The 27,197-nt window shown below is 42.4% G+C and overlaps 1 protein-coding gene across 1 annotated transcript in view; it reads right to left on the bottom strand.

Annotated features, from left to right (window-relative positions):
* LMBRD1 (LMBR1 domain containing 1) overlaps positions 1-27,197 on the bottom strand; it is a 298,972-nt gene that overhangs the window by 182,214 nt on the left and 89,561 nt on the right. The window contains exons 4-5 of the mRNA XM_075598083.1: positions 18,164-18,261; positions 2,236-2,303 (exon numbers count right to left, since the gene is read on the bottom strand). Coding sequence (XP_075454198.1) covers positions 2,236-2,303; positions 18,164-18,261 — 166 coding nt within the window. The remainder of the gene's footprint in view (positions 1-2,235; positions 2,304-18,163; positions 18,262-27,197) is intronic.

Raw genomic sequence — 27,197 nt, 5'->3', positions numbered from 1 at the left:
CTGTATCTTTAAACAGTCTCTTATCCCCCGATACTATGAACCGGCCAAGCCATCGTACACGACCAGGCTGTAAGCAATCACTGCATATGCATTGACATTAAAGACAGTATCAGACACCTCACAAACATGACTGAACCCTTCAGACAGAAGGAATACAGGCAAAGACTATTACCAAAACCATTGCATCTGCACTTAAAGCCCCATGAAGAACACCTGCTCCTATTCAAAAAGAAAGAAACAGCCACACCCATCCTACAAGTGGCCCCATACAATCCTGCCCTGGAGGGAATCTGGAAAATAATAAAAGATCTGGCTACCCATGCTGGCAGAGGATGACATTAAAATAAATCTTCCCCAAACCTTCCCTCCTTGCCTTTTGGCAACCCCTAAACCAGCGTTGCACAAATAGGGGGTGGGAGTTGTGTCTGGGGGGGCGAGGGCCGTTGCAGAGGCCCTGCGCTCTTCCCCCAGGCTTTTATTAATTTAATGCCGGGGGATCACACGAGGCCTCTGCAACAAGGAAACTTACCTTGTTTCAGACGCGTTTCCATGGCAACGCGGCGTCATGTGACGGGACGTCGCTGGCGTCAAATGACGCCGTGGGTCATGTGACGTCACACGACCCCGAAGCATCATTTGACGCATGTGGAAGGTAGGAGAGGGGTCGCGAGACCGGGGGAGGCCTGGCAGGTCTCAGTGGCGCAGCTTAAAATGTTTGCGCTCCCCTGCCCTAAACCTTAGACAGAAGTTGGTCTATAGAAACTTCATAATGAACTCAAGGACGCTGAGAATGGCATAAAACCATGCAAGATTACATGCTGCAAACGCTGCAAACATATATGTCAAGATCCCACAGCCAGCCATAAACATGGAACACTCAATGTTAAAGGATCATACTGCACATCCAGGAATGTGGTATATATGATTCAATGCAGTAAATATGACAAATTATGCTATAGTACATTGTGAGACTAGTCAAAAACTTAAAACCAGAAAGAACCTGCGCAGACACCCAGTAGCACACCATGAAGACGGAAAATACTACGCTACGTGGGGCATCACATCTCTCAGCCAGATCATTCCATAAATTATTTAAAAATGCAAATCCTCAAAGTAATGTTTAAAATTACTCAAGAACGGGAAACATTGGAACTGAAAATAATAATGCTTGGACATCTAAAAGAGGACTTAATACTGATATGGGGTTTCTTACACACTATCAAAATAAATTCTTTGTAAGCTTTCTCCCTGCCTCTCTGTTATTACAATTTCACCCTTCCCCCACCCCTCTGCACCACTACTGCCCTTCACACTGCTGATGGATGGATGGTCCAAAATGCTCTCCACATTTCTCCCTATTCCTTTCATTCATTAATTGCCCCGTCTGTTTGTTTACCATTCCCGCTCTACCTCATCCGCCTTGGTTATCTTGGTTTTTAGATCTGTGTTAAACTCATGAAATCTTTGTAAATCAGTATGCTGACCTCAGAAAGAGAGCGAATTCTCGAAAGCTTGTCTGCTAATATCAATTGTTAGTCCAAATAAAAAAAGGTATCACCTAATACTGAAGTACTCATTTATTTAGCACTATAGTATTTGCAAGAAATGTATTAAATTGTTATCCTATGGACCCAGCTGCATAAAGCATTGATATAACACTTGCAAAGTAAAGGAAGTGGGCAGAATTGTAAAAGTATCATCTCAAATAAATTAAGTGATTTTGTCTGACAGTGACCTAATTCCTAGGTGATTAATTGCCTAACAGAGACTATGCTGCAATCAACAAACGAAATATGGATTAGTCTCTGCAAGCTTATTTTCATTCTAAAGGATGTCTTTTTTTGTAATGGTAAAAAACTTCAGATAAGTCACATTAACATTTCTAACATTGGAGGTTATGTATTTAAGTCTACACGCAGATGCAAAACTATAGCCAAAAAACTACTTTAGATTTATCAAAGCCAGTAAACTTTGATACATAGCATCATTGTGGTGGATATGCAATTAAACTGCTCTCTAGGGGCTATGCACTGTACTGCATCAAGACAAAAATGGTGCAATTCTGGAGCAAAACAAAAGCTCAAAATGTACCATATGAAAGAAAATGTTAGATTCACATCGATAGATAGATATACACACAGAGTGCTTTTCTTGGCCTCAGAATTGTGACACTTTTAACTTAAAACATAGACTTTTACATGTTTGGGGAGACATTTATAAAGTAGATACACTTACCCAATAAGGAGCAGGCATGAACAAACCAGCATAAATCCAGTAGTGTACTTGAGTGCATTTTGAATTTGCTGCATAAGAACGAAAGGAATCGTTAATAAATAAATGTTACTACGTTGCAGTCTCTAAACCCTTTGGTCCATAATGTAGTTTGATTAAAATAAATAATGCATTATTACATACAGTGACTAGATATCAGAGAAAGAAACAAGATATAATTCTACAAACCTTTTGTATTACATGCTCTCAACATCACTAAACAAAGTCCTCCTTACACAAATCAAAATCAGGGACAAATCAGTGAATATCAGTCAAATCAAATTGCATAGGCCTACAGAAGCCTGGAAAACTAAATTACCGTAAGTAGGAATTGCACAGCTGTTTTCCCAGTAGTATTACTAAATTGGGAGCAGTAAATGTAGATTTGTATTTGTCATTGCACCCTTTGTTATACTGTACATTGTGCGAGATAAATACTCAGAGCATCATCTCTCTTATGTTTTGCATGTGGAGTATGAATACCCACATTTTCAATACTATGTTGTAGACCTATGTCTATATCATGCATGGAAAAATTCAGGCCCCTAAAATTGTACTCCTGGCGCCTATGCTGCGGCGCAGTTCTGACTGACCTATCACACACAGTCGTGACCGTCAAACGCGTGCCCATTATATTTTGATAGGGTAAGATTGGGGGCGCTTTTGACGATTGTGAAGGAGACTGAGTGTGTGTGTGGTCCGTGTGCATCACAGATACACATTGACACATACACAAACACAGAGCTGCTGATTAGGGGGGTGGGGGGGGGGAAGCACGACAGACCCTTATCCCTACCCCCCTGTTCTCTATCCTCCCCACTCAACAAACATCTAGCTCATAGAAATGCTGTCTGGCTCCTAAGTTTTTTTATATTTTTGTCCACACCTGGTTTATATATTATTGGGCAACTTTTCAAACAGTAAGGAGAAGGAACAATGTTTTTTGGCAGAATAAATGTAGTAGACCAACACTACTTCCCTATGTTCATCAATAGCATCCACTTAAAAAATGAAATATTACATAGTAGTTACATAGTAGATGACGTTGAAAAAAACCATATGTCCAATCTTCAATCTCTGCTAAATTTAGACGACAGATACTTATCCTATATTTGTATTTACAGTATTTTCATCCATAAAGAAAACAAACATAAAAAACCCCAGTGAAACATCATCCAATGCTGTCTCAAGGGGAAAAATAAATTCCTTCCTGGCTCCAAATAATGGCAATCGGCTGAAAAATATAACTAGAAACATTAATAATATCTGCGATCTAAACTTTGGGAGGGAATTGGTGAGCACTGCCATGGATGGACTCCAGGAAAAGAAAATTATGAGTAAGATGGTTATCTATTTTTAATTTTCCTGGTTGTCCCCATGGCAGTGCTTGTCACGATAGCTTACAGGCTTATAATATACACCAAAATAACTGGGTTGAATTGAATGCAACCGTGATATGATAAAGAAAGTTTATTCCTTCAGGGAAGGTGAACACACAATATTGTACAAATAACACACAGAATATATACACTTACTTAGGGAATGGGGCAATGAAGTAATCAGGTTCTGGATTAGCAATTCATCAAGGCATTAGGTATCTTTCAGATGTAGTCACGAACAACATGAACAACATTGGGCATAGAGCTTACACTCGTTTATATGGGATTTAAGCCCCATACCCTAACATTGGGTGTCAGGTAATGGTTAACAATTACCTGCACCCAATTACCTTTTGCCAGCTAACGTGGGAAGCACTTTGGTACCTGCCCCAAGGTAGCTGGCACATGCGCAAATCCCTCTGGCCAGAGACCCATTTTCAGCACCCCACACTAATCAGATGGCGACTGAAAGTCTACCTTCTGGGGGTCTGGGCCGGGAACCTCTGTCCAGAGGTGTGAAGTATGGCACTTAGTACAAGTACCCATGTCCTGCTCTTCTCCGCCCTAGCATACTTAATCAGGGTGGGGGAGCCTTTGATCAGGGGACTTGGTGTAGACATACAGTCGCCCCCTGATCATTAACATACTGCAGGGGCTAGTATCATTCGCGGGCTTTATGCTGGGCACCAAATACAGTATATTTTCACAATCATATATATATTAAAATAATCAGTTCGGCTGGGCCAAGCGGGCTAGAAATTGCCAGACCCTCATGCCGGAGGGGACTCTCCACGGTGGCCAAGGTTCAGCTCGCTACGATCCACCAAACCGGAGATAACAATATATCACTTTAAATGCACATTTACAGAAGTTGCATTTCTCCGCCATTGAAGTCAATGGCAGAATCACATTTTAGACAGTTACCCGAACTCCATTCTGTTGATCAGAGAGGGCTGGAAATTGCCATGCAATCATGCCGGAGCAGTGACTACATGGTGGCCAAATCCCAGCCCTCTAGTCCTTACAGAACCGGAGATATGGGTTTAGACTTTTTACACTTTTGGACTTAGTGTTTTAAAGCCACGCGGCTTTTCTCCGCCATTGCGGTCAATGGTGGGACCCTCATGGCCAGCGCGACCCTTTCTCGCCGCCATTGACTGTCGGACCCGGTTGGGGTCGAGTAAGGGGGTTCCTATGAGCTAGGGGCAAAAATAATTTTATTTCCGGCGGCCCTAGAACAAAAGTTACACACGTTAATTGGCGGTGAACTTGGCCATAGCCTAGTTCCCACGGCAATTGAGAGATCAAGCTCTTTTCAGTTAAACAGTAGCCATTTTCGGATGCTGCGGTTTGGCAGGCATCCAACTCATTCTTGGAAAGCGGGCTTTGAGGAACCCCCATTGAAAAACATTACGCCATTCACTTTCAATGGAGAAGGTCCGCTACTCCTCTCGGGCGCCACCTGCTGGTCTTCTCAGGTATCGGGCCCAAATCTGTGAAATCTCCATAGGGTTGCATGGAGCTCCAATGGCGACCTATGGACAGGCTGCAAATGGAGACTGAAAAAGCGGGAAGGGGAACAAAGGGCCAAAACCATGTAAATACAATTAACCCTTACCTCCCGACCTGATCCCAGTGTATGTGGTTGGTGCATACACTGTAGGGGTAAAAACACTGATAATTGGAACAATACATACAACCAGCAAAGAGAACACATTTTGCCCTGAGGCAGGGGAATAAAAATACATGTAATCGCTCTAATTGTGGGAACATGATAACCAAAGGGACATACATTTTGGTTGTGAAGCAAGGGACCATGTGTATTACAAGTACATTTCTGGTTAACCCCCGACTTCCCAGACGGTTGAAGTGGGGTGCCTAATGGGGGTGACCCCTTTATTACTCGCTTGGCACCCCGCTGCCGTCACAGTGCTCACCAATGGGATTTTCCAAACCAGTAAACAACTAAAAAATAGGGGTCCTAGAATAAAACACCACACTCCTTGACACCTAAATATTATCTTTTATTTAAATGGTGACAATTGACTGTAGGATATTCCAGCCAAAGCATGCGTCTGCTGAGGCATGTACAGTTGTGTGAAAAAGAAAGTACACCCCTCTTTGAATTCAATGGTTTTACATATCAGGACATAATAACAATCATCTGTTCCTTAGCAGGTCTTAAAATTAGGTAAATACAACCTCAAATGAACAACACATGACATATTACACCGTGTCATGATTTATTTAACAAAAATAAAGCCAAAATGGAAAAGCTGTGAGTGAAAAACTAAGTGCACCCTTACTGCTTCCATAGGAATTAAGATGCTAAGTAGCAGACACGTGATGCTAATCAAATGCCCTTGATTAATTGATCATCTGCAAGTGTGACTACCTCTATAAAAGCCAAAGTTTTAGCAGTTTGCTGGTCTGGAGCATTCAGGTGTGTGTTAACACAATGCAAAGGAGGAAAGACATCAGCAATGATCTTAGAGAAGCACTTGTTGCTGCCCACCAATCTGGGAAGGGTTATAAGGCTATGTCCAAACAATTTAGTCCATCATTCTACAGTGAGAAAGATTATTCAAAAGAGGAAAACATTCAAGGCAGTTGCCAATCTTCCCAGGAGTGGACGTCCCAGCAAATTCACCCCAAGGTCAGACCGTGCAATGCTCAGAGAAATTGCAAAAAAAAAACAAGAGTTACATATCAGACTCTACAGGCCTCAGTTAGCATGTTACATGTTTAAAGTTCATGACAGTACAATTAGAAAAAGACTGAAAAGTATGGTTTGTTTGGAAGGGTTGCCAGGAGAAAGTCTCTTCTCTCTAAAAAGAACCTGGCAGCACGGCTTAGGTTTGCAAAGTTGCATCTGAACAAACCACAAGACTTCTGGAACAATGGCCTTTGGACAGACGAGACCAAAGTGGAGATGTTTGGCCATAATGCACAGCACCACGTTTGGCGAAAACCAAACACAGCATATCAGCACAAACACCTCATACCAACTGTCAAGCAGTGGTGGAGGGGGGATGATTTGGGCTTGTTTTGAAGCCACAGGACCTGGAAACCTTGCAGTCATTGAGTCGACCATGAACTCCTCTGTACACCAAAGAATTCTAGAGTCAAATGTGAGGCCATCTGTCCGACAGCTAAAGCTTGGCCGAAATTGGGTCATGCAACAGGACAATGATCCCAAGCACACCAGCAAATCTACAAAAGAATGGCTGAAAAATAAAAGAATCAAGGTGTTGCAATGGCCCAGTCAAAGTCCAGACCTCAACCCGATTGAAATGCTGTGGCTGGACCTTAAGAGAGCTGTGCATAAACAAAAGCCCACAAACCTCAATGAACTTAAGCAATGTTGTAAAGAAGAGTGGGCCAAAATTCCTCCACAACGATGTGAGAGACTGATAAAGTCATACAGAAAACGGTTACTTCAAGTTATTGCTGCTAAAGGTGGTTCTACAAGCTATTGAATCATACGGTATACTTAGTTTTCACTAATGGCTTCTCCATTTTTGGCTTTATTTTAATTAAATAAATCATGACACGGTGTAATATGTCATGCGTTGTTGTTCATCTTAGGTTGTATTTACCTACTTTTAAGACCTGCTAAGGAACAGATGATTGTTATTATGTTCTGATATGTAAAAACACAGAATTCAAAGAGGGTGCACTTTCTTTTTCACACCACTGTATGTCCAAAGAATAATTAATTGAAGTCCATACTGCAGCCCTGCATAATTCTGCGGCGGAGCTCGCATCTTTGCGGCCCATGACGTGGCCATGGCCCTGCCGAATGTGTTTACACCAGCTCTGGGACTGGAATCTTTTGAATAGTATAGGCCTTCCCTAGCCATTACGATCCATTGACTTATAGTAGACTGAGGCTGCTTACCATTTCTTTCTTCACTTTGGGAGTACAATAAGTCTGACTTCCTAAATCCCTCTGTTCTGTAAAGGTAGAGCTTTAAGCATCTCACTACATCCAACATGCGAAGAATCCGTTCTTTGTCGTTTGCCGGCTTTGGACAAAATGAAGGCAGCATGGAATGCAAGCATCTCTTGGTTGAGATGGATTTTTGAAACGACCATAGGTAAGAAGAGCTGCACTGGCCCTAAGACGTCGTTGTCTTGATGGAAAATAAGAAAAGGTTCTTTCATGGACAAAGTTTGTAATTCACAAATCCCAAGTACCAAAGTTACTCCTATCAACAGGACTGTCTTTAGCGTTAGATCCATGTCTGAAGCTGGAGAAAGTGGTTCAAAGGGGGCATCTCTTAGAGCCCAGAACACCAATGGTAAATCCCAAGCAGGAACTGGATCCTTATATTATGGCTTCATTCTAGTCAAAGCTTGGCAAAATCTATTTATGAGATCTATGGCGGTCAAGTATCTTCTTAGTAGTGCCGATAATGCAGACACCTTAATCTTCAGTGAGCTGGTGCTGAGCACTTGCTCTAGACCTTCTTGCAAAAACTCCAGAATTGCGGAAGTAGGGAGTACAAAACACCTTGGCCCTCACACCAGATGGAATTGTTGCCAGATTCTATAATATACTGTATAAGTAGTATTTTTCCTTACCGCCAATAAGGTCTGCACCACCTTGTCTGAAAGCCCTCTTGATCTGAGCAGCTCCCGCTACACCTCCATGCCATCAAAGTCCAATCCCCTGGACTGGGATGTTGCACTGGACTCTGGGATAGGAGGCCTTGAAATACTGGCAGTTGCCACAGTTCGTCTACCTAAAGTTGGATTACCTGAGGGAACAAGGCTCTGAGCATTGCTACCACCTCTGCCTTGTCCTTTTTGACATTCTTAATAAATCTTAGAATCAAAGGAATCAGTGGGAACAGATATGCGAGCTGGAATTTCCATGGAATGGAGAGGGCATAGTTTTAGAGAGAGAATAGGGTGTAGTTCATGTAGGAGCACAGGGCTCTTTGTTCCGCCTTGCCTCCTTACAGTACGTAGGTCACTGTAGTACGGTTGACCTGATGTTTAGGTTGCACCCTTGTAACTGTTGTGAGAAGTTCTCGATTGCCTCCATTACCGCCATTAATTCTAAAATGTTTGCCGATGTTTCGTGACTTTCGATAGGCCAATTTCATTGGGCTATTTGGTCCTGAGTTGGGCATTCTAGCCTATGCCACTTGCGTCGGTCGTAAGTACTAGCCAGACCTGATTCTGTAGGAGGACAACCCAGGTTTAGGTTTTTCATGCGCCAGAATTTTAGTGATTCTCTTACGTCTTGCAATAAGGAGATACATTGGTCTAGGCTTGCCGCCTGCCTGTGCTACCTGCGTAAGAGGTTTTGTTGGAACGTACTTACATGCCCATGTGGCCCACTTTACCACCTGTATGGTCGCAGATAGAATACCTATCAGCCTCATGCATTGTCGAGACCGCCATCGATTGCTGGCTTTCGCGGCTCAGACCATTTCTTTCAAACTTTCCCTCTTGTCGGAGGGAAGAACCACTATGCTCTGTGTTGAACTCAATTCGCAGGAATCTAAGATTTTGGGATGGGCTTAACTGTCTCTTTTCGGCATTGACCAACCAGCCGTGCCGTGAAATTAAATCTAGTACCCTCGATAGGTTCTGGAATAACTGGACTCTGCTTCGTGCTTTCATTGCAATGTCATCCAGGTAGTGGAATATTTGTATTCCTTCTTTCTTTAATTTGGCAATGAGTGTTAAAGAGTTTTGTGCAAGTTCTCAGTGAAGTAGAGACCGAAGGGAAGAGCTCTGAATTGACAGTGAGTTACTCCTAAAGTAAATCTCGGATTCTTTGTGTCTGTGACATATGGGTGTGTGGAAGAAGGTTTCTTTGAGGTTTTGAATTTCCTTATTTTTAACAGTTTGTTTACCTCTAAAGTCCAGAATAGACCTGAATGTTCTGTTCACCTTTTTTATGAGGAACATGGGCAAACAGATCCCTTGATATCTTTCTTGTGTCGTAACAAGATGGATCGCACGATCGTCCATAAGCTGCTGGTTAATGCCTGCCTGGCAAGTTTGTTTCCAGGCCGTTGGGATCTTATAAACTTGTGTCTTCCAAGTATTCTCTTGAATTCGAGACAGTATTCTCTGCAGACCACGTTGAGCACCCAGGAATCTATAGTTGTTTGAGCCCAAACGTCTCGAAATTGCCAGAGTCTCTCTCTTACGTGTGATGAATCAAAGTGCTCTTCTGACTGTGACGGACAATGCCATTGACCTTGCTGCTAGCTTAACTGAATCCAGTGATGCTTCCGCTACAAAATCCACTGCCAGTTTTAGTTCAGAGTGCTCTCACTATCTGGGATATTTTAACTCCCTTCTCCACATTAGCAATCCATAACTTCATTGCTCGACACAGATGTTATGGCTATAGAAGGACTACAGCAGTAAACAATTTATTCAGGGCGTTCTCCATCCGCCTGTCCATAGCATCTTGAAAGGAGGCTGCATCGTCTACAGGCAGTGTTGTTCTTCTGGGAAACCTTGAAACTGCAGCATCTACCTTTAGGGGGGGATCCCATGATTCCACGTTTTTCCCCTCAAAGGGGTACATTCTTTAAAGTTTCCTAGTCAAGGATGCTTTCTTGTCTGGCTAGAAGCATTATACCTTGGTCATATCCTTTACCACATTGTGAACCAGTAAGGTGCATGGCTTCCTATGAAGTTACCTGCATAGGCGATCCGTTTGCTCTGAAGGAGAAGGCTCGTCCTCGATATAAGATCTCACTTACTGCTTTGATAAAATGATCTATAAACTCTAGATTAAAAGGTGGACAACTCGTCTGTTGAAAGCTTTCTCTGATTCCATTTTCAGCTCCATCATGCTGGAACGTTCGACCTCTGAATTCTCAGAAGAGGAGTCCTGGGGTCTTTCCAGACTAGTATATGATCTTGCCCGCTTTCGGACTCTGTACGATTTCGAAGAGGCTGCCTCTACACCCTGGGTTACCGCTTCCTTCATCCACGAGATGAAGTCCGACATTGGCTGAACTTGGTCCGTTGCTGCGTCTTCAAGGCAATCCTCAGTAAGTCTCTTATATTCCAATGCTGACTTCTCAAAATCCGCAAAATGTTTTAATCTTTCTCGTGGCCTTCTTCTGGACAGTTGGTTCTGTAGGTGCTCTGTCCAATGTATCCTCCAGTTGTAGTCCTGACATAATATTAATATCAGTAATTATAGCCATCTCTTTTATAAAACAAAAACCACAAAAGTACCATTTTTCTCCCTGGGACTAACCTTGGGACTTTGAAAACACTACTCTTTGAAGAGCTTGTATCCATGATGTATCCTGGCTAGGGTCTGATAGGCTTGCAGGTTCTTTAAGCAGTGCCCATAAAGTTAGAGGCTTGCAGCAGATACATCGTACTTTGCAGCACTTGAGCAGGTTTCCCAATGTGTGTGCTGTCCTCCACACGTCCATAAACGTTCTACAGAGTATCAGGGCAGCGATAGCATTTTTCTGCTACGCGTTATAAAACCTCAGCTTTCTATACCCCTCTACTGTCGTCACCACAACCTCTTTCGCGAGATATCATGATATGCGTGTGCCCACCCAGTCAGCAATCTGGATTGACGTGCACCATTGCCCAAGTGGCTTCAGGATCTGCAAGCTTCAGCAGGTATTTGCAGCATTGCCTTACGACGGCCCCACGTAACAGTAACTCGGAGTGCAGATGTCCGGGAGTCAGACAGCTCCCATGGATCAACTACTAAGTAGTCCAGTAAGCCCCCTCTACATTATAAAAAAAAACACTAACATCACCAACACCTCGGCTAAGTACTGTAGGACAGAAGAAAAAAAAAAGGACTACCTGGGGAGGAAAATATGGGCTATATAAAGGTCCTCCCTAAGGTCCTTCTGTCATGTCTCAGCTGGACGGTGGAACTTAACTCATTGGTGACCACTGCCATCGGGACAGCCAGGAAATGTAGCCACACGTAAATATTCTACTTGCAGCAGAAAGAACGAAGAAAAACAGCGCATAACTCTCGGTGTAGTAAAACAAATATAATGTGCTAATATGCAGCACGTAAATTAAACACATAGACTAAATACAAACAAGTGTCAAATATTAGACATGTTACCACGCTAGCAAAAAAGTTGATCCCCACATCGAGCGATGGTTCCTGAATGCTGCGACCGGATGGAGGCTCCTGAGCGTCCTCTCGGTGGGTAGTCTGTTCCAGGTGTCCGTCAACGCTTGAATCGGCGCCTTAGGTCTCGAACGCTAAGTAAGGATACTTCCACACGGACTGCTACAGCCAAATACACTTGCTGGATTTAGGCGGCAACTGATGTCACTGGTCGCGTCACTGGAATTGCGACTAACCAGCAGACAGTCAAAAGATAGATTTGTCGCAAGCATAAACAGCAGTAACAGTGTTTCTGGAGTCCCAATATGCAGAGTTTGCACTCTATTCCTACGCGCTTTATAGTTAACTACTTCAGGGAATGCTGGTTATTCATCTGAAATGGTTAATATATATCCCAAGCTCTAAAATAAAAGAGAAAAATAATCACAACTTAAAATACTTATGTATTGCAACTCATTTAAAGAGTGCTGATCATGGCTTGGGAAAATGAGATCATGATTAATTAACAACAGATTATAAATGAAAAAGGATCAAATCTCTATAAAATATTGGATAACCAACCACTCTTCCCAAGTCCGGAATAGAAATAACTAAGGTACACTGAGATATAACATGTATAGAAAAAAACAAAAAATCTAAGACAGCCTGCTTACACTAGATCCCTATCTTGTTGCACTCAAAGTATTAGTGTATTAACATGACTAAAGTAGTCAGGGAATATCGTTATTCCCATAAATAGCTTAATTCATTGATCCCCTCAATATGACACTAAAGAATAGATACTAGATAACCATAATAATAATTAAAAAAAATGTTGTAACTCAAATTTTATTGAGTTTCTTTGATAGCATAACATATTCATACATCACATTTTCGGATACTGTACATTCAAAGTAAATCAATCTGTTCCGTAAAAGCATTACGGAAGGACACACATGATCAGCTGCTAACTTAATGAGCACGGACAAACATCCAACTGAATACCATCAGGTTAGGTGCAAATCAATTGACACACCCACTAGAATACCTATTTTAACTTGACTACTTAGCTACGCACTCCTCCTACCCCTGATGAAGTGTGCGTTAGCCCACGAAACGTGCATAGGGTTTTAGGACGCCACGACGGTGGCGTCATCGAAGGAGGCTGCTCAGCACCCGGAAGCATCCTGTGCTTAACTTCAACAGATACAGTCGTTTAGCATTTCTGTGCGTGCACACCGCTTCATTTGTTTTTTTTGCCACTTGTGAGGTGCATTTCTGCTGTACCTTGTGTGAACAAGGGGTACTCGTTGAACACTTCAATATACTCATATAGCGATTTATGCACACTACTGCTTTAGCTATATTTAATGGAGTCATACTTTGTTTAAGCAAGCACTAAATATAACCTAATTACGGGCACCGATACATGCATTTTTTGGCTGCTAAATGTTACCACCTTCCTGCTGGATAACTGATCAGCATCCCATGACAAATCGAAGACTAACTGTATTATGTGTGTGTTTGGAGTATTAACATCAAGATCATGCAAACAACTATGTTGACTAATACAGGCAGTCCTCGTTTTACAACGCTTCGCTTTACAACGAATGGCTTATCCAACGCAATGCAATGCATACCTATGTTCATTTTTACAACGCCAAAACGGCTTATCCAACGCTCTTACAACGCTTTGCAAAGTTGTTTATGTGTATATAATATATATATTATATAATATAATATTATGTTATACTATATAATATATTATATTATTATATTTTATGTTATATTATATATATAATACAGTATATACACTATATAATTTGTGTGTGTGCTGCATATCTTATTGCCTGCGTAAAATATTTGGTGTATTTTAGTGTTAAAAATGCCTTCAGGAACGGAACCTTTCATTTAAACAGTGTTCCTATGGGAAAACGTGTTTCGCTTTAAGAAGTTTCGCAATCCAACGCCATTTTGAGTAACGCATTGTGTCGGATAACCGAGGACTGCCTGTAGTTATCTATGTTAGTTGCATACTCACTACACTTATAGGCCACCTTTCTGTGCCAATACAATTGATTATTTGAACACTGTTATATGAGTCTGGGCAAATTTGAGAGGCTGTTACATCTATATGCAATGACTTTAAATACCATCACTTGCTATAAGCATTTGACCTATCTATGCCTTATTTTCATTTAGCTTCTCTCTATTTCCAAGAGTACTATTAGATTTTATTAGTATTTCCAAGCCAACTTATTTACATGTGACCACATACCGTCTATAAGTAATTGTTGGTATACAGGCTCAGTTTTGTGACTCCAGTATTAAACCGTTTTCTTTAGCTTATCAAGTAGGTTAATTGGATGATATTTGATTATCATAGATCTTAGCTACTTGACTTATCGAGCTGTCCGCTTTGGGGATTTTTAATATCACTGTAGATATGTATTTTTCACTTTCATCGTTGGTACAAATTATTAATTACAATTTTATTATTTTGGTTATCTAGTATCTATTCTTTAGTGTCATATTGAGGATTTCAATGAATCACCCTATTTATGGGAATAACGATATTCCCTGACTACTTTAGTCATGTTAATACACTAATACTTTGAGTGCAAAAAGATAGGGATCTAGTGTAAGCAGTCTGTCTTACAATTTTGATTTTTCAAATCTAAATATACCTATTGAAAAGATGGATGATCATAGTTGCACAGATTACATAAAAATGTGTGAAACAATTTATGATAGATATATATATATATATATACATATATATACATATATACACAGTAGCGACATTATTTATTCTTACACTTCCCGCACGGCAGGATGCGTGCGGGAAGCGTGGTGACGCGGCTTGTTGCGGCGCACTGTGACGTCACTGTCACGTGACGCGCCCGGTTTGCCCGGCTTCCCCGACACCCCTGGAGTTTAAAGTGAGGTAAGCAGGGGTGCGGGGAAGCAGAGGGGCAGAGCAGGAGCCGGGGTCGGGAAGGGGGGCTAAAAGGCACCCGAAGTGGAGGGGGGGTGTGTGGAGGAAACGCCGCGGCGTGCGGTCTAGACTGGCGCCAGCCGGAGTAGATCCTGGCATGCCGCCGGCATTGGTAAGAATAAAGTATGCCGCTACTGTATATATATATATATATATATATATATATATATATATATATATATATATATATATATATATATATATATATATAAAATCAATAATATAACTGAAATAGAAGGGTACACAATGATTACAGAGAAAATGGAAAAGCTTTAAAGTGTCAAATTAATTGAGGGACCATACGTCAATCATTTTATATATCCATAGGCTCTCCTATTTTGATGGAGTCTTGACTATCCCCTCCTCATCTATCAGGGGGGACAATCTGAATACCTTTATATTTGAGCTGTGATTAGTCACTATTCCAGTGACGCGACCAGTGACATCATCAGTTGCCATCTGAATCCAGCAAGTGTACTCGGCTGTAGCCGTCAGTATGGAAGTATCCTTACTTAGCGATCAAGACCTAAGGCCACGGCCATGGTCAGCCCTTACGCGCTGAGCCGTGCTTGCACTTATCTGTGAGCCCCTACAGCCGCAATGAGAGCGGCTTTAGTAGGGGCTCACCTACGCTTCCGCTCGCTTGCGGAAGCGTAGGTCTTAGGTAATTTTTCAATTCAAGCGCTTGCCGGAGCGCAGGGCCGGTAACGTGAGCGGTTCGCCCAATGAGGGCGAACCAGCTCCGTGACGTCACTGGCCCGTCCCCAGCCCGCCCCCTGACGGCACGCAGGGAAAGCACCCGCAAGGCCAGGGAAAGCACCCGCTTTCCCTGAGCCTTAGCGAGCCAGCGGGAAGTATGGCCGAGGCCTAAGAGGCACTGATTCAAGCGTTGACGGACACCAGAAAGACTGCCCACGAGAGGACGCTCAGGACCCTCCATTCGGTCGCTGCATTCAGGAACCATCGCTCAATGTGGGGATCAGCTGTTTTGTCAGAGTGGTAACATGTCCATAACATGTTACGCTTGTTTGTATTTACTCTGATGTACGTGCATAACTTACCTGCTGCAAATTAGCACATTAAATTTGTTTTACTACACCATGAGAGTTGTGCGCTGTTTGTCTTTTTTTAGTACCTCAGGATGTCGAGCCATCCTACCCAAGCAGCAGCAGACTCATTTGTGTCAACTCAGGTTTTATTAATCACAATATTTAATCACATATACGTATGTAAGACACTTTATTTATTTTAACCTGTTTATATTCACACGGCACTGTGTTGGTTTATCAACAACACAGTAATCACAATTGTAATACACTATATGTATAAATTTATTGTTTCAAAATATTATTAACTTTGTCACTATCTGGTGCCCGGTAATATCACATTTTGTCTTTACTTGCAGCAGAAGCCTTAAAGCTGCAGTTCAGTCTTTTTTTTTTTAATTTATTTTTTTACTTCAATAGTTTTATGTGTGCAATCTCTAATTACCTAAAGAACTGTATAGCTGCAGGTCAATTCGTTCTCCATGTATTGATATTTCGAAATTTGGTGACATAATTAGTGAAGGGATCTGTTTATATTCTGCTTGTCTGTCACTGGAAGCTCATGAATATTCATGAGCAATCCTGCACTGACATGTGCTAGAGGGAGGGCAGGGCTGACAAAGGGGTGTGCCAGGGCTTGTGACAGGACATTAAGGGGCAGTGCCTTAGCAAATGGCTGTTAAAATAGAATACAAGAAAATTGGTCTTTAAAAGTTGTTTTTTTAAAAACAGAAAATGCTAAAAGTATTTTTTCTTACTACAGAACTGATTTATTAAAAAAAACACACATGCAGGATATTGACTGAACTGCAGCTTTAAAAGAACAAAACCAGTGTAATTTCATTTTAGTTTAAATTGTTTTAATTTGCTGTACAATAATAAATTATAAAAATAATAATAAGGTGGCAACATGGAGTTGTCGCCAATTGTTATCATTCTGTACTGATACCCACCTCCCTCCGAATAATTGCATATTAATAATGATACATCAAACCAGGACCAATGTTTTGCGAGTGATTCAAGGAATTCACTGATCACAAGAGCGACACTGACAAATAATTGACAGACAAAAATGTACGTGAGCATTGGATGCTTCAAAAGTCTTTTCCTAGGTAAGGCTGTGGCCAGACACTGAGCGAGCACACTTGCACTCGAGCGCCGTGACATGTGCTCTGCTTGGCTGTGCTTTTCCTGCCAAGTTAGTTGCGTATGGGGCGTGTCGGGGGGCACGGCCATGACGTCACTGAGCTGGTTCACCCAGATTGGGCGAACCGCTCACGTGACGCGCCAGCGGGCTGCATAAACAAATGTGCTTGCCTCTGTAAACAGCGGAGCGCCATGCGCTTACGGGCATGTGCATGTGCTCGGTCACACTGGCCACACACATTGCAGCAATGTGTTTCATCGTGGCGAACGCCTGCTCAGCGTCACCCTGGTCGCATCCTAAGGCAGAAAACTAAAGCAGAGTGCTGAAATGCTGATTAATTGAGAAGTGCTAGAAATGACTAACTTGTCTTGATTCTTAACAAAGATGAGCTGAATAAGAAGAAACTCAGCAACTCATTAAGTCTCCCTAAGTCTCCTGGTCAGAAAGCGTATTGCACAGCAGATGCTAATGCCAATTATTGACTATGGAGACATAGTATATGGCTCGGCTCCTCAAACCCACCATTCAATTTGTCGTTTTGTTCTCCAATTCAACTACAACACACATCACTGCGAAATGCTCAAAGAACTAGATTGGTCATTACTAGAGTCTAGGCGCAAAGTTCACCTTTCCTGTCTCACCCTCAAATACTTTCTGGGCAAGCTACCCAGCTACCTGAACAAGCTCCTCACCCCTACCACATGCAGCACCTATCACCTGAGCTCTGACTCCAAAAGACTATTCATGGTCCCAAGACTCAACAAAGTATCCGGACGTTCCTCCTTCTCCTTCCGTGCACCCCAAAACTGGAAAACCTACCAGAGACTCTCATATCCACCACCAGCTTAAGTTCTTTCAAATCTAAGGCTGTCTCACACTTTAATCTGGTCTGTAACTGTTTCATACGCTCATAATATATATTTTCTTTAACTGTGCACGCAATGTCTTGTATATAATGTATACCTTGTTCATTTATGTAACTGTATTTGTAACCATGTATTATTTTGTTTTACTCTGTGCCCAGGACATACTTGAAAACGAGAGGTAACTCTCAATGTATTACTTCCTGGTAAAATATTTTATAAATAAATAAATTAAAGAATGGGCTAAAATTATTGCATTTTGAGTATGTATGCAAACTTGATAAAAAATAACTCTGAAAATAAACTTAATAGTTGATGATAACTTTTATAAAACTTATATAAAAGGCTTACATTTGTATGCATCAAATGAAAATCTTACCGTACAGCGATTGTGATCATCTTCATCCTTTTCTTCATAATAGAAATATACAAAAGGAATCCACAGAAACACGCAGAACAATATAATGGAATACAAAGCTAAAAAAAAAAAAAAAAGTTTCAATAAATGAACCAATAAATCATTATGACAAGCAAATGCACGTAAAACATGTTACACGTCTTATACAAGTAGACTGAATGCGTAACTGTACAGTAAAGTTTAATTTGTTGTTATTCTGGATGATCACAAACATAATTTATATGATTGATCGGGATTTAAGGAAATATACTTATCACTAGCAATTAGTGGTGGCTACTTGAAGTTATTTTGCACATGACACTTGCAATCTTCCCCCATCCAGAAATAATGAATTATTTTAAAAATTGCTCTAAAGGCATATTTTCAATCAGATATGCATTTCAATCAGATACAATGTATGTCAGTAAACGACAGGCAAGTAGCGTTCTACATTTGACATCCATACCAATATTTTATATATTTAAGTAATGCTGTTTCATCCTTTTAAATAGAAACCAAGCAGGCTATTAATCTAAATGTTATTTTAATTATTGCCTTTTAGGTTTCAATGTTCCATATTTTCAGATACCAAGAGCATAACTGTATCTTCCAGCCACCATAAAAAAGTATAAGAAATTTTTAAGCAATGTATCTTCTGTTATTGTGACAATAAATATACTGCTACAGGGGGGGGGGGGGGGGGAGGAATCAGTATTTCAAAAGCACACAGAGTATTTCAGAGTAAAGATGGACGAACCCGTTCAAATGTTGTTTCACAAATTTTTAACACCAAATCAGCCCCCACCAAAATCTGTTTGCTGATTGGGCACTAAAAGGCATTTGCTGATTAATCGAAATCCGCCATTAGATGCAATCCAGGGGGATTTTTAAGAATTCAATCTGCGGATTCCACAGTGTAAGGTGAGATGGAGACAGCGAGAGAGCGCGCGAGAGAGCGCGCGAGAGAGCGCGCGAGAGAGCGCGCGAGAGAGCGCGAGAGAGAGCGCGCGAGAGAGCGCGAGAGAGAGCGCGAGAGAGAGCGCGAGAGAGAGCGCGAGAGAGAGCGCGAGAAAGAAAAAGAGAGAAAAAGGAGAGATATCTCCTCCCGCAGATTATTCCAGGTCCGGATTTTTAATAATCCGGCCACGGATTAAAAATTGCTCTCTAAAATAAAGTACGAAACCGCGGATTGGTCTTTTTGAGACTGATCTGCGTAACAAAGGAACCGGTCAATCCGAGGCAAACCGAAAAAGCAAAAAATAAATAAATAAATAAATAAATAAATAAAATCGGCAAATCTCTACTTCAGCGTGCTCCCGTTGGTTGCACAAATTTAAGAACTTTAGAACGGCAGACAATTTATTACTTGCGATTATACCATTCCTATAATGGTTGTGTCCAAATTAAAAAGCCAGCATACAGTATATATTTTAATTTAAGAAGACTATAAAAACAAAGAAGATTAAATAAGTGGCAAGATCAGGTGCAGTCAAAACAGACAGCAGCTCCTTTTGGGCCTCACATATACAAAAGAACCGTGCTCACCTAGTCTGATCTCTCGGGTAAATAGAAAATATACTTATACAAAGCGTGCTCAGTCTGTAGAACTAGGGCAGGGTCCAAAGTCCAGTGTTCCCCTGGTGAGAGGGAATACCTTGGTATGTAAAAAAAGACAAAAAACAAACAAGCACAGCTTCTATAAGAAACTTGTATTGAAACACAATACACCTCCCGCTCTCGGCTCTCATTCGAGGGGGCAGGGGGGATTAATTTGGTCTGACCGACTTCTTCTCTGCTCCACTGCCCTTACCTATTGCGCAACCCTACACGTTTCGCACATTAGGCTTCATCAGGGGATCCGGACTTGCAGTGGAGCAGAGAAGTCAGTCAGACCAAGTGAACCGCCCCCCTCCCCCCTTCAAGTGAGCTGCCGGCGATCCGCGGTAATGCCGTTTCGAGCCTGGTGCCAAGGGATCACAGTGGAGGCGAAGTCTCACAAGACCATTGCATGTTGGTTCCGGGACTCAGTGCTGAACGGATACCAGTGTGGACTATAGGCAAGAAAGCCGCAATCTGCCGGCATCTGTGCCTGCTCTACTCTTCACCCGCCGGTGTTAATTTAAATGTGAGAGCTACTTTTGTATCTGTGTTTCAATACAGTTTTCTTATAGTTTTCCAGATCCTCCTTACCGTGTGAGCTCCAGTCGGAGGGTCTCAGAAAATGTCTATGGAGCCTGTAACCTGGTGCCAGACTGCAGGGCACTGCGTGGCCGTCCGGTCACTGGTGCAACTGTACTACAATAGGGAAGTCTCAATCTGGGGCCTTCCCTGCAACACACTGCCGGGGTGGCTCAGGGCCTAGCTGGGACCTACGGGGCTACTGCTCCCTGGACACTACTGGTTTCCGTTTGCCTCCGTCAGAACTGACTCGCGGGCATTCCGCGCACAGAGGATATCCTGTTTCTCGTCTCCTTATAGCCCTATTGGTTGGGACAGCCCCATGTGGTGTTCCCCTCCCCACGGGGGATCCTGGGACTTTTAGACTGGGCTATCCCAAGATAGCCGCCGCAGTCGTGACACTGCGCATGCGCCGCCTCACAGCACTGAACATGTGCACCTAATCAACATGGCTGCCCCCACCTCCCGATTGCGCGAAGCTCCTGTCAGACAACCAAGCAGTTCCCCCGCACCGGAGGCAGGGTAGGGGGACTCTGCTACACAAGAAAAAAAGAAAATATTTCAAACAAGGTTTTTTTACAGTAACAAATGTGATATTACATTTATTGGCATCGGAGACAGGAAAGACTGATACCCAATCTCTTCCTACTGTATACTCTTTGTATCTTCAAAGAAAGAGATTACTCATCCAAGGAGAGATTTGCCACATACTGTTGTCAGAAATAAATTAGCTTTTTTCCGCCCCGACTAATTTTAAACTGGATTTTTCTGTTTCCATTTCCCTGGATCAATATAAAAATAAAGCATCTCCCCTAGTACAGCAATATACATAGGGCTGAACTAAATGGAAATGATGGCCCCAACTCACTACACAACATAAGCACATAAACAGTACTAAGCAACACCATAGTCACGAAAGAAAATAATGTGCCTAGACTTGGAATTAACTCCTGGAAGAAGGCTGTAATTCATTTTAATTCCCAGTATGTAAAACTGGATGCCAATGAGCTTATCAGAGCCAAAATCACACTCCTTCCAGATTCAGCAAGTAGTGTTAGGGTTAACACTAGGAAATAATGCGACGTTCATCAAGTCGTACTTAAGCTTGGCATTATTGACGAATGTGAACAGTTCCAATAAATGTATATTTGCTCTAATTTGTAAAAACACTGAGGAATTCACAGCATTATATAGTTTATCAAAAGCAATTATTCCTGGATAAAGGCGCTATATAAATGTTGATATAAATAAATTATAGTTAAAAAAAAAAAATTGTATTCATGATCATGACCTTAAGCAGCAATGTCACCCAGAAGCCTAGACACTTCACTCCTATATTATTAGTATCATGCCTCTGACCATGTCCTCATCTTTTCTGTTTTTCTAGTGTTAATAATCATGATTCTGGGCAGGCGCGTAGCTATAGCCCTGGCAAAGCCCGTGCTCTAGGAGGGGCTCTAGGGGGCTCGCTCTCTCCCCCCCCACCCCCCCTCGGCATAAACAGTAGGTGGCAAAGGAATCAAGCAGCTGTTACAGAGCTGACACTGGAAGTAAGAAATACTTCCGGGTCAGACCTCTAGAGGGCGCTCCTCCCCTGCTTTCCTGCTCTGCCGGTGTGATGCTGCCGATTCCTCTGCCGGCTTATCCTCTATTTAAGGCCATACCACCCACAGGTAGGCATGGGGGAGGAGGGAGGAGAGAAGTGATGATTGTGGGGGAAATAGGTGCTGATGATGGTGGGGCCTGTAGGGAGATGAGATGATGGTGGGGGAGATGAGGTAATGATGATGATGGTGTGGGGGAGATGAGGTAATGATGGTGATGATGGTGAGGGAGATGAGGGACAGGGGGAGAGGATGAGGACAGGGAGAGATGATAATGATGGGGAGGGGGAGAGATGAGGAGGATGGGGAGAAATGAGGGATCATGAGGAGAGATGATGAGGGATGATGATGATGGTGTGGGGGAGATGAGGTAATGATGGTGATGATGATGGTGAGGGAGATGAGGTACAGGGGGAGAGGATGAGGACAGGGAGAGATGATAATGATGGGGAGGGGGAGAGATGAGGAGGATGGGGAGGAATGAGGGATGATGAGGAGAGATGATGAGGGATGATGAGGAGGGATGATGAGAGAGAGGATCAGGGAGACAATGTGGGGGGGGAGTGAAAAAAAAATTGCAGTCAGTATCAATATTAATGGGGCCCTGAAAAATTTTGCCCTGGGTCCCGCGCATGTCTTGCTATGCCACTGATTCTGAGGTTACCATGGTAACCTTTAGATGGCAATGGGCTGTGGGGAAAGCTTATAGTTAACCTCCTGCGCACGTATTATTATTTTTTTAAACGCTTAAATCTCCGGAATGAAGCATCAGATATTAAAAAAATTTAAAATGCTTTTGAAAGGGCGAGTAAAAAGAAATGTTGGTTTAACCTTTTGGGTGCTCTGGCAAGTATCTACTATGCTATGGGGTATGGCACTCCAGGGGCCCAATTACATAATACTGTGCCTACGTTAAAACAAGCCTGCTTGTTTTGCTAGGGGAGATTGTGTCCTGCTCTTCTATGGAGAGCAGGACGAGATCTACATTGATCGGGAGCAAGAGGGTATGACTCCTCCCTTCCATCAAGTCTGACGGAACGACAGATGACCGCAGTCGTGTGATTGGAGTGCCGGAGGGGCCATTGTAACAATCGTATTTTGGGACCAAGACTACATTTTTTTTTTTTTTTTCCAAAATATTTTTATTGGGTGATTACACAATTACATACATGCAAATAACATTGTTTACATCCAAATACATTACACCATTTTCAAATTTTTGTGGTAGAGGGGCAAGGCAAATTGCCCAAAAGGTGGGGCTTCCCAGAGGGGGGGAAGCTTAGTTTAGTTCCAAAGTAGGGAGAAGATGACAGAGAACGAGGGGGGGAGGAGATGGGAAGGGGGGAGGAGAGAATGTGTTTTCCCCACGGGCAGTCAGCCTCCCAGTTGTTAGGACTGTTATTCCCCCGTGGTAGGGTTCCTACTTTGATAGGAGGGGGGGGGGGGATCCTTTCCTATAGTATCAACCAAGGTTCCCAAACCCTGTAAAATGGATTAGTTTTTTGCTTTAGGTAGCATCACCTCGTTACTTCTTTTTTTTATCATTCCCTTAGTGGGGAGGGCTACCTTCTTCCAGGAAGACACGACTTCACATCTCGCCGCTGTGAGAATAAAGGAGATTAATATCCTAGTTGGTCGACCAATTTCCTCAGTTGGTCTGGCCAATAGGTAGGTCAGTGGTTCAATAGGTAGGTCGAGGCTTGTGACCTCTTTTATCAAATTTTGGACCGTAGTCCAGTATTTCTTCATTTCTGGGCATGTCCACCAGATGTGGGCCATGTCTCCCTTTTCACCACAGCCTCTCCAACATAGATCCGATGCCAGAGGGTAGATTTGTTTTAATCTCACTGGCGTGAGATACCAATAGAAGAGTATCTTATAAATGTTTTCTTTTGTGGTGGTGCATATAGATGTCCCAGAGGCCACTCCCCAAATCTTTTTCCAATTTTCCTCCTCAATAGTTATATTCAGGTCCGCGGCCCATTTAAGCATATAGTCATGTTTAGGGGGCCCTTCCCCTGTTTCCAGTTCCGAGTAGATCTTGGAGATAAGTCCCTTTTGGTCTGAGTCAGATTTACATAGTCTCTCGAATTTAGTGAGAGAGGGGAACTCCGGGTTTGGGGATATTTTTTGGGCAAAGTGTCTTATTTGGAGGTACTTAAACGCATCCAAGTCCGGGATCTTGTATTTAGTTCTTAGGTCCTGATAGCTTAAGAGGCTTCCTAGACTCAGTATGTCCGTCAACGTCTTTATCCCTTTTGACTTTAACTGGTCGAACTGTCTAGATACACACCCCGGGGGGAATTTGGGATTATCGAATATTGGCGTGAGTTGTGAGCCAGTGGAGGAGAGCCTATATTTGAGCTTAGTTTTTAGCCAGACTTCCCAGGTGTGTCTTGTCGTTCTTAATTTAAATTTTTGCGGTGGCATATCTCCTCTTTCCATGCTCCATAGGCATGCTGGCAGAGAAGGCATTTTAGCATGGTGTGTCTCTATTTTGAGCCAGCACCTTTGGGTTGGGTTCGCATTCCATAGTGCCGCTTGTTTTAGCTGGGCCACCTGGTAATATTTGTAGATGTCCGGGACACCCATGCCCCCTCTCCCCCGTGGTGACAATAGCACTGAGCGGGCTACTCTGGGTCTTTTGCCTTGCCAAATAAAGTGGAACATCCTGTTTTGGATGTTTTTAAGCTCTGAGCCGGGGACATGGACCGGGAGGGTTTGAAAGAAATATAGTAATCTTGGGAGTATGTTCATTTTTAAGGATATCATCCTTCCGATCCATGATATCTGATAAGCTTCCCATTTGATCAAATCCTATTGTATTTTGTCAAAGAGAGCTGGGTAGTTATGTTGATATAGTGACTGGTAGTCCCTTGATACATTCACTCCCAGGTATTTCATGTATGAAGGTCTCCATTTATAAGCAAAATTTATTTTAAGTAGTTTCACTTCCAGCTCTGTGAGACTGAGATTACGGGCCTCTGATTTTTCACTGTTAATTTTGTATCCCGATATAATACCAAAGTCCTCAAGTTCCTTTTGGAGGTTAGGAAGGGAAGTTTGGGGCTTGGTTAGAGTCAGGATAATATCATCGGCAAACAGGGAGATTTTATAGTTTGTTTTTCCGATCGTTATGCCCTGGATATTTATGTTATTCCGAATTTTAGCCGCCAGAGGTTCTATGGTGAGAGCAAAGAGGAGGGGGGACAAGGGGCAACCCTGTCTCGTACCGTTTCTTATTTGGAATCTCTCTGAGTTTCCGCCCGGCAATCTAACAATTGCCGATGGGTTCTGGTACAGCGCTTGGACTCCTTCTAAGAATGTGTCTTTGAAACCGAATTTCTCTAACGTTTTGGTAAGGAAAAGCCAATCAATTCTATCAAATGCCTTCTCTGCATCTAAACTCAGTAGCATTGCCTTGGAGCTTGTAAGGTGGACATAATAATGGATATCAATAAGGTGGACATCAATAATGTCGATGATCTTTCGGGTATTGTCCGAGGCCTGACGCCCTGAGACGAACCCAACTTGGTCAATGTTTATTAATCTTGGCAAAATAGGGTTCAGTCTATTCGCCAAGATTTTACTATATAGTTTCAGGTCATTATTTAGAAGTGAAATGGGTCTGTAGCTCCCGCATTGTGTCGGGTCTTTTCCTTCTTTATGAATAATGGCCAGATTAGCTAGGGACATTGACGAGGGGATAGGGTTCCCTTCCAGGAATGAATTGAACAGATCAAGCAGGTGGTTAGTTAAGATTGGGAGAAACCTTTTGTAATAGGCATTGGAGAAGCCATCAGGGCCTGGTGTTTTGGATATTTTGGAAGACTTCACCGCGGATATCAGTTCCTCTTTAGTGATCTTGGAGTTAAGGCGGGAGTTTTCTTCCTAAGACTACATTTTTAGAGCTTCCAGTGACTGAGCTCCAGATCAGAACCAACGCTCACACCACCCTAACTCCTGTTACTAGTTTTAAATACCTGGGCATATGGTTTGACTCCCAATTAACATTCAGGATGCACATTGATACCCTGACATCCAAAACCTATGCCAAACTAGGTGTACTTTACAGAAACAAATCCTCCCTAAGCCTGCTGGTCAGAAAGCATATCGCACAGCAGATGCTAATGCCAATTATCAACTATGGAGACAGTCTACGGCTCGGCACCCCAAACCCACCTTGGCAAACTTGACACCCTTTACCATTCAATATGCCGGTTTGTTCTCCAATGCAACTACAAAACACATCACTGCGAAATGCTCAAAGAACTAGATTAGTCATCACTCGAGTCTAGGCGCAAAGTTCACCTTAACCGTCTTGCCTTCAAATACTATCTGAACAAGCTCCTCACCCCTACCACATGCAGCACATATCATCTGAGATCTGACTCCAAAATACTGTTCTTTGTCCCAAGGCTCAACAAAGTATTCGGCCGCTCCTCCTCTTACCGTGCACCTCAAAACTGGAACAACCTACCGGATACTCTCACATCCACCACCAGTTTAAGTTCTTTCAATACCAAAGCTGTCTCACATTTTAATCTGGTCTGCAACTGTTACATACACCCATAATATATATTATCTCTAACTGTGCATGCAATGTCTTATGTAACTGTATTTGTAACCATGTATTATTTGTCAGTTTAAGTCTATGTCCAGGACATACTTCAAAACAAGAGGTAACTCTCAAAGTGTTACTTCCTGGTAAAACATTTTATAAATAAATATAAATAAATAAAATGTATGTATATCTTTATTTATATAGTGCCATCCAGGTACATAGTGCTTCACAGCCATAATATAACACTTAATGGGAATAAGCGCTTCAGACATGACAGTAACAATAGAAAAGGGAATCCCTGCCCCAAAGAGCTTACAATCTACGTGGTACTTAGGGAGAATTTACAGGCTGTAGGAGGGTGTTATGTTAACTGTGTCTGCAAGGGACCACGGTCGGTGCATCTAAGATATACAGTATAGTATTAGCCAGCGGAGCTACCCATATGCTCTGTTAAAGAGGTGTGTTTTTAAATAGGTCTTAAAAAGGTGGAGAGAGAGAGAGGGTGCCAGTCGGGTAACCAGATTCTAATTAATTGAAATACAGGATTGTCAATTTGCTTAGTAAATCTGAAAATAACCCACGGAAAAAAAAACTTCCATTCATCTTTTGGTTAACAGTATTATTTTCACTGATTTAGGGCTCCTTAGTGAATCTGGGACAGTTTTTGTTT

The sequence above is a fragment of the Ascaphus truei genome, chromosome 4 (genome assembly GCF_040206685.1).
Source record: "Ascaphus truei isolate aAscTru1 chromosome 4, aAscTru1.hap1, whole genome shotgun sequence".
Lineage (NCBI taxonomy): Eukaryota > Metazoa > Chordata > Amphibia > Anura > Ascaphidae > Ascaphus > Ascaphus truei.
Note: the sequence above shows the minus strand (reverse complement) of the source record. Positions and strands in the feature narration are given on the sequence as shown.